General features: G+C 38.0%; 1 protein-coding gene across 2 annotated transcripts in view; it reads left to right on the forward strand.

Moving 5' to 3' along the window:
• abcc4.L (ATP binding cassette subfamily C member 4 L homeolog) overlaps positions 1–8830 on the forward strand; it is a 140538-nt gene that overhangs the window by 41295 nt on the left and 90413 nt on the right. For both annotated transcript variants that reach the window (XM_018247248.2, XM_041582429.1), the window contains exons 14-16: positions 6128–6224; positions 7334–7546; positions 8329–8469. In XM_018247248.2, the coding sequence (XP_018102737.1) occupies positions 6128–6224; positions 7334–7546; positions 8329–8469 (451 nt within the window). The remainder of the gene's footprint in view (positions 1–6127; positions 6225–7333; positions 7547–8328; positions 8470–8830) is intronic.

Genomic DNA, 8830 nt, shown 5'->3' on the forward strand with positions numbered 1-8830 from the left:
TTTTACTTTTGAAATTTGCATTACTTAGTGAAGAATTATACGTTAAGTTAGTATTATTCTGTTTTCCTTGTAACAGAGGGACCTCCTTAGCTGGTAAACTGTATGCCCCCCTCACTCCTCCCACATGACCCCTTACTAACCCCACTGCCCCATCTACCCTAGCTTCCCCATAATTCTTTATCTCACTCACCCCCCCTTGCCTAGTTTAAACACTCCTCCAACCTCTTAGCCATTCTTTCCCCTAGCACCGCGGACCCCCTTCCATTGAGGTGCAAAACGTCATGACTGTATAGGTTGTACCCCAACGAAAAATCAGCCCAGTGCTCTAGGAACCCAAACCCTTCCTTCCTGCACCAACACTTGAGCCACGCATTTAGCTCCCTAAACTTCCGCTGTTTTCCTAAACTTGCACGTGGCACAGGCAAAATTTCAGAAAAGATGACATTGGAAGACCTTTCCTTGATCTTAGAGCCTAGATCTCTGAAATCTTTCTTTAAGGTCTTCCATCTACCATTTATTTTGTCATTAGTACCGATATGCACTAAGACAGCTGGGTCATGCCCAGCCCCACCCAATAATTTGTCTATCTGATCAACCACATGCCGAATCCTGGCACCAGGTAGACAGCAAACTGTTCGGTTGTAGCGATCCGGACGACAAATTACCCTATCCACTTTCCTAATAATTGAGTCCCCTACAACCACAATCTGCTTAGGCCTGACTCTACTCTCCTCCCCACCACTACTAGAGAAACTGGTCTTCCGGCTGTTAGAGAGATCAGCCCCATCTAGAATTGCCAATCCAGAGTTCATACTCCCATCATCTTCACACAATCTGGCAAACTTGTTGCAATGTATAATCAGCCTCCATTTTCCTTTTTCCCACCTTAGATTTTCTAACTGTCACCCAGCTAGCTGCCTCAATATCCTGCTGCTGTTCTGTTCCCCCCAAACTATCTGACCCCGCTAGGTCCTGCTCAGTGAGCAAAAGACTCCTTTCAAGATTGTCAATCGACCGCAATGTGTTCTGTGTTTTAAAGTTGAAGGGGTGGGGTGGTTGGATTGTGCCAGTAGTTAGGCACCCCCTAGTGATTAATAATAGAACATGAACACATAGTATATTAGGATTTTACGGAGTCTGCATAAATGAATCCACACTCAGTTCTGGCTCCGGAAGTAACTGCATACATTCAGACACAAGCTGGTAAGGGTATCTAGCACTTGGTCATCCAACGATGGAGTGGTCCGCTTTTATTAAAAATCAATCAAGGTTATTGTACATATTTTTTTTTTAAAAAAAAACAAAAACCCGGTACAGAGCCTGTCTACTCTTAAAAATTTTCAGTATCCCTTTAGTTTTATCAGTTCTGTTAACTTAAAACTTAAAAACGACCTTGGTTCACCAAAACTTCCATATAATTGGCATCCTTGACCTTCTAAGAACTGGTCCCATATGCCCATCACTTGTGCATTTAAGAATTTCCATATGGTACAAATCCTGTGAACCATCAATTACCGCTTTAGGGTGTCCACTATTGGCTAGAAGTAGTGTGTTGTGTGTATTAGGTTTTCTATACAAATCCAAAACTATACTTCCTTCCACAATCTTAAAGGTGATGTCTAAGAATGATATTTGTTAAACCTGGGTCTCCTCTAAAAATGAGATTCCCCATGCCAAATAAATATTAAATCAGCAGTATACAGAAAATATTTGATATGTTTCTGAAACTGATTTTTATCCACATCTATGTATACACATTCCCATAGTCCCAAAAAGAGGTTGTTATATGAAGGCACAAACCGTGCTTCCATAGCCACCTCATGTTTCTGTAAATAAAATACCTGTTGAAACATAAAATGTTTCAAAAAAGTTAGTGTGTTAAATAAAATCTAATCAAAAAATCATTCTGGATGTTTGAATAGACACCCATATATTTCAACCAAAATCGAAACCTCTGTTATGTACTATGGAGAAGTACATAGAGGACATATCCATGGTGACCCACCGATAGATATGTCGCAGTATAAAACTTTGAATCTATCTGCCGCTATAAAGATTTATGTGTGAGTTTTCATGTCATTGATAGGTGGAGCTAAATGTGAGGAAGGATGTTCTTAACAATGCTAAAATAGACTAATATATAAGAGCTCAGGTCCTCTCTGCAAGCTTGTTACCCTTAAAATGAATGTGGCTAAAAATGCCATATTTAATATACTGAACTTATTGCACCAGCCTAAATTTTTAGCTTCTCAATAGCAGCAATGATCCAGGACTTCAAACTTGTCACAGGGGGTCACAATCTTGGAAAGTATCTGCGACATTCACATGCTCAGTGGGCTCTGAGCAGCTGTTGAGATGCTAAGCTTAGGGGCTGTTGCAAATTATGAAGCAGAAAATGATCTTGGCCTGTAATATAAGCTGATGCTACAGGGCAGATTATTAAATTCTGATGCTAGTTGCACTGTTTCTGAGCTGACACGTAGTAATTATCTGTATTAATAATCAGCCTTATATTGTGACATTTATATTCTATGTGTACTTTATATTGTGAGTGGGTCCCTAAGCTCAGTAAGTGACAGCAGCACAGAGCATGTGCAGTGAATCAGCAGAAAAGATGGGGAGCTACTGGGGCATCTTTGGAGGCACAGATCTTCCCTGCTAAAGGGTTGTGGTTGCCTTGGGCTTGTACAGAAGCCCAAAACATAATGTATAACATTTCTACTTTACTTCTTTATTTAGTTCTCCTTTAAAAGATACTGCACTATTGATTATATATTAATTTTGTATTTATGGTTTATTTTGGCACCTGCAGTAAAGTGTTTTTAGTATTTTGTTTAAAGGATTTTATACATTTAAGTGTTAATTACATAAGGCTATGGGCACACAGGCAGTTTTCAGTGGCAGTCTGCATATTTTTGTAGGCTGAGAGAAGCAGATCTGCTCAGTGCTCCTGCTCCATTGATTTGAATTTGTTCAGCTTGTTTGCAGTCAAATACGGACCTCAGCTTCAGCTCCGCTGTGTGTGACTGCACACAGGCTGATGGAATTCAAATCAATGGAGCAGGGGCACTGAGCAGGTCTGCTTCCCTCAGCCTGTAAAAATATGCAGGCTGACAACAGCGTGTGACCATAGCCTTATGGTTGTACAACTGTAAAGGTTCCTATTGAAGGTGGCGCTCTAAGTGGCGAATTGTTTATTAAATGTTTATTAATGTTTAATAAAGTAATTACAAGCAAACATCTCCATCGTTGGCTGGCAGAGTGTTAGATGCCCTTACCAGTTTGTCTGATGCACGCGCAGAAGAGTGAAAAAGCTTAGTTTTTTGCTACTGTTTGGCTTTTCACTCTACTGCTCATTCGCACCCGTGCAAATAAAACAATAAAGGAAGAAGATCACTCAGTGGTGCTCACTGTGAAGAACCCTGTGCCTATTTGTTTTCTGCAAACAGAACTAGCCTGGGGTAAGAAAGTAAGTGATTACGATCAATGGGGGGGGGGGGGGGTGCGCCTAACATTTGGCACTCCTCCCCCCAGTGATTTACACTTTCCTTCTCCTTTAAAGCAGAACCATTTTTTAAAGATGTATCCCTTTAATTCCTTTGTGTCTGTCTGTATAGTAAATAACATATTTAAGTTATGGAAATTGTGGGGTGCCAGAGCGGATGTTCTTTTGAAACTTTATATCAAGTTGTTTTCCTTCCTTCCTTGGAGCGATATCTGTCATTCTTTTCACAGAAAGACATATATTTCTGCTGCTTCTTGTCAGTTTCATCAAGTTTTCCTTTGCCTCTAGTTATAATTTCTGTTCTCATCTTTGATGTTTTGTTTTCTCCACTGAACAGTACTGTTATCTAAATAAATTCAGACATTTGTTTTCTTGCCAAAGACAGAAGATTTGAGATCTGTGTGACAATGCTGAGAAAGTGACTTTGATGATTAGTTACCCTCTCATACTGTCATAAAGTGAACTGATGCTCAGTGCTGTCATTATTCCATGAAACATATTCACTGTACAGAACACATTGGTTACACACTGAGACCCAAGGACATGAAACATTTATCATTTCAGCAATACTGTAAGAATTTGCACATGAAATGTGTCAAACAAAGCAGTTAAATTAAGGCATAGCAGGCTGTCATCCAGCATTTTTTCATCAAGTCGGAATGTGTGGCAACAGGCAATTCAGAAATTTTCTCTATCTTCAATTTGTCAAGAGTCCTTTTGAAATGGATTGCTACTGTTTTGTGCTGTATAATAGAAAAGCATTCTAGTGGAATCTTTTTTTTTTTTTTTTAGTGCTTTACTTTAATATTGAGACACAATGGTTCAGAAATTCTTACTTATCTGCAATGTAGCTGAGTTTATGGACTAGACTACAGATTTCTGCATTACATTATCTATTATATTTTAAGTCCAAGCATGTTTTGCAGAGCTGAATTATGGGCAGCCAACTAATGTAAAATAAAATGATCAAGATTATAATGGAAAGCCTTTCTCATAAAACCTTGCAAATTAGGTGACACACAGTTAGGCACATATTTCCCATAGATGCCAAAGATACCCAGACGTAGGTATGTAAAATCTATGTTTATGTTATTATTTAGCTAAATATGGCAGATCAAAAAGTTGAAGCTGTGTTTGGTCCTTGTGAGGTAGATAGGTTACTGGTGCACAAATAATACCCCTGCATAATGGACTCCTGCTCAATCACAACAAAAGGTGAAAGAAGGCGGTTGAATAGTGATAGTTTAATTATCTACTTCTGAACATTTACCCTGTTCCATTTTCCATTGTTTAGATCAAGAAATAATAAAAACATAGATGTTTCATGATTAAACAAAATACTAAAATATTTACAGCATAACTTATGTGTTAAACTCATGTTGAACAAGTAGTACACTACTAACTTTTTAGCCCAATGGCTGATCCCAGGTATCTCAGGGAAAACTAAAACAAATTGTAAGGCGCCCGTCGTTGTGGGCGCCCGTCGCATGCTTCCTTTCCTCTTCTGCGCCGGTTCTCCTATGGCGGGTTTATGCGCCGGCGTGATGACGTCATCGTGCAATGGCGCGAAATTCAAACTATTTAAAGGGGCTTTGTAAAATGACACATTGCCCGTTGTAAGGTTCAATTTAGGTTGTTCCTGGTGCTTTTCCTGTATGTATCCTGTTGATCTTCTGTGTATTGACCCTTGCTTAGCCTGACTATTCTGAACTCTGTATCCTGACCCTTGCCTGGCTGTTTACTCTGACCTCTCCAAGCTTAACCCTGCCTGTCTGGCTATTCTACGCTCTCCAATCCTGTTTCCGGCCTGTTTGACTATTCTACGCTCTCCAATCCTGATTCTGGCTTTAGTTCCTCACAATTTTATGCAATCTTTTTGTTCAACCCACTGAATTAAAGCTGAAAGTCTTAAGTTGCGTTGTTTCATTTAAAATTCATTGTGGTAATGTACAGAAAAAAGTAGTCTGTCCAAATATTTATGGACCTAACTGTATGTACCACAAGCCTTATACAAGGTACTGGAATGTTAAATGTTGAAAAGCAGCATGTGCTATTAATTCTGTTGCAGAAACAGCCATGGGGTCAAACTGAAATCCATAGCACCCGAGTGCCCACTTTATAAATTCTGAGGACAGGCCCCTTTAAGGAAGGCACCTGACTAAATTGGGCAAATACAAGTCAAATGCACAATCACAGATGTTTTATGTAAATAAAAAAATGACTTGACTGGTCAGACAGGGACCTGGGCTACACTGCTGCTTCAAGACACTGACAATGGATACAATCAGATCTTGTTAGATGAGTGGTTGAGATGGTATCTGTCAACAAATTGTTGTTAAATCTTATCTTTATTTGGATATACTAAAAATTTGTATCTGTTCGTCTCTGTATATGCTGTACTATATCTCGGGCAGTCTCTTCTTTACAGAAATAATAGGCACTTTTCTTAATCACATGAAAAGGTTATGAATTTCTGCTTTTACTAATAATTGATAATGTGCCAGTCCTGTGGAAAGCAATATTTGTTCCTGTAATATAATTCTCTTATTGCAAACAATGTATTTATTTGTAGAGCTACAGTATTTAAACAGTTTCCCAATGTTTTTGTATTTTCATTCACAGGTGCATCTGCCAGGCTCTGCGCAAAAAGCTTTGCATTTTAGTGACTCATCAACTTCAATATCTCAGTGCTGCTAAACAAATACTGATACTAAAAGAGGTAGTCTAATGCTTTTCCCTTTAACTATCTTATTAGCTTAATGTTATAGTTGCCATATGGAGGTTGCACTCCTGAAGATAAGGGATCTCCCCAGAACATGACATAAAATTTGGATGACTAGGTTGTGTGCATACACGTGAAACCACAAAATCATGTTGCTAGCGATCACTATAAATGTCAGACTTATTTGGTACATGTACAAAGTACAGTTTTGTTTGCTAACAGGTTAGGGTGGCGGAATCTTTGTATGATCATTGTCAGCTTCTGGAAAGTTTTTACTTTTCTAAGACTTTGATTTTGGATATGTGCATATACATATACACTCCAAATAAGGAGTGAGGGATAGTTTGTTTTATTCAGAAGAATGTGGTGTAGCCAATTAAAGCTGGCCGAATACATTAAGACAGGAGTTGCCATACTTTACTAGTGCAAGGTCTACTTTTAGTGATGTTGTCCCATTGCGGTCTACATCCATAATTGCATTGTTAGCATTTTGTTCCATGGAAAATACAGTCTTAAATATTAATTTATGAGAATTTATATTGCTATATTTATAAAACAACTATTTCTTATGAAACCTTAACAGAATAAATATGTGAATGAAACAGGAGGGTGATTTAGACAAGTTGTTTGTTAAAAGTGTCTGGGGATCTACTGATCACCAGCTAAAGGTCTACAGGTAGATCCCTGCATTAAGATAGTAGAATTTAAGTTTAAGACCTTCTTTAACACTAGCATTATGTAGACCTGCCATATCCAAATATCAAATTCAGTATCCTTCATAATTAATTCATTGAGATATATACATTGCACTGGTTATTGTGCAGCACTACAATGTGCCTCTATGTATATTGGCTGCTAATTTACCATCTGATTTCATGTATGTTTGGGTGTAAAGTGACAAGATTGCAGCCCTAGTCAGCAGTATTCTAAATGTCTTTGTTAATGTGTGATATTAACTGACTTCAGATATAATTCACATGAAATCAATGGGCTTGTACAACAAACTCCAGATCCTCTTATTTAACATTACATAAGTAAATTACAATGCAGAATATATAAATATAGCTAAACCAGTATAACAGCCATATTTATATACTGACTTCAAGGGCCAAATGATTGGAAAGGGAACATTTCAAGAACTACTACAGTCAGGTATCGACTTTGCTTCTCTTTTGAAAAGTGAGGAAGAGGAGCAGTCACAGCCTCAAGAAAGTCAACTGATAAAGTCATCAAGGAACCGTACATTTTCTGAGTCATCTGTGTGGTCCCAGGATTCTTCAGTACAATCACAAAAAGAAGGAGCCACAGACCATCTTGCTGTAAGTAAATAGGAAATTACTCTGTATTCCCTGTATCTAAATATTGACAGGTATGGGATCTGTTATCTGGAAACCCATTATCTAGAAAGGTCCAAATTACATGGAGGCACTGTCCCATACACACCATTTAGATCAAATAATTCAGATTTTTAAAATTGATTTTCTTTTCTCTGTAATAATAAAACAGTACCTTGTACTTGATCCCAACTAAGATATAATTAATACTTATAGGCGGTAGTACAATCTTATTCACTAATAACTCAACTGTTTCGAGATTTATTATTCCCCAAAGCTGGAAATAGTTTGAATCTGAAAATACTCCATCTAAAACCTGTCAAGGTCATGAAGAAGTCAAAACTCGATCAATTCAAGCGATTTTTTTTTTTGTCGCAGAAAACTTGATCAATTCAAGTAATCAAGTTTTTCACCTCGACTACACTAATTAGTTTTTTTACATTCAAGTTGTTTCATAAATTAGAAAACATTCGAGTTTATTCGTGAGTTTATTCGAGACATAAAAAAAACTTCACAAACCTCTAAAATGCGATCTTTGCTAAATAACGCCCATAATGAATGAGCACTAAGGAATCCAATTTTGCTCTAGGGTTTTGGAGTCTTCATAAATTTGGTTACCACAGGGAACTTTTGTGGATTTTACTGTCAGGTATTAGATGTCCAAATGCTTTCTACAGTAACTGAGTTAAGAGTCAGCATGTAGATAAATACTGCTTATACTTAGGTTATTTACTAAATTGCTACTTGTCCTTTCTTTACGGTTACAGACTGAACCTGTTCTTACTGCAATTCCTGAGGAAAGCCGCTCTGAAGGAACTGTGGGCTTCAAAGTGTACAAGAAGTATTTTACTTCTGGGTCTAGCTACCTGATGCTTTTTGTAGTTTTCCTGCTTACTATTTTGTCACAGGTAAGCTTTCCGTTTCCTATGTTTAGAAAAAAATAGTGTCAGTGGGAAACAAGTATTTAATTCTCAGAACACTCCTTTAGTAGGAGATTATTCTTGTCTAGTTCTTAATTGCACCAATAATGCACTTTCAGTGTGTACATGGAAGATGTCACCATGCTTTGACTTAGGCTAATGCTTCTTCTCCAAAATTGGCTGTGTGTGGCTGCACAATGTCTGACTCGGTGGTCCTGGTTATGGGCAAGGACGAAGACTGAAGAGGGACTATATGGCCCTATGTAGCATTAAAACCAGAACATGCACAAACTGAGCCAAAAGGGAAATGTAAGGCAATCAAAATTCTGCTTCACAGAACTATACATAT

The sequence above is a fragment of the Xenopus laevis genome, chromosome 2L (assembly GCF_017654675.1).
Source record: "Xenopus laevis strain J_2021 chromosome 2L, Xenopus_laevis_v10.1, whole genome shotgun sequence".
Lineage (NCBI taxonomy): Eukaryota > Metazoa > Chordata > Amphibia > Anura > Pipidae > Xenopus > Xenopus laevis.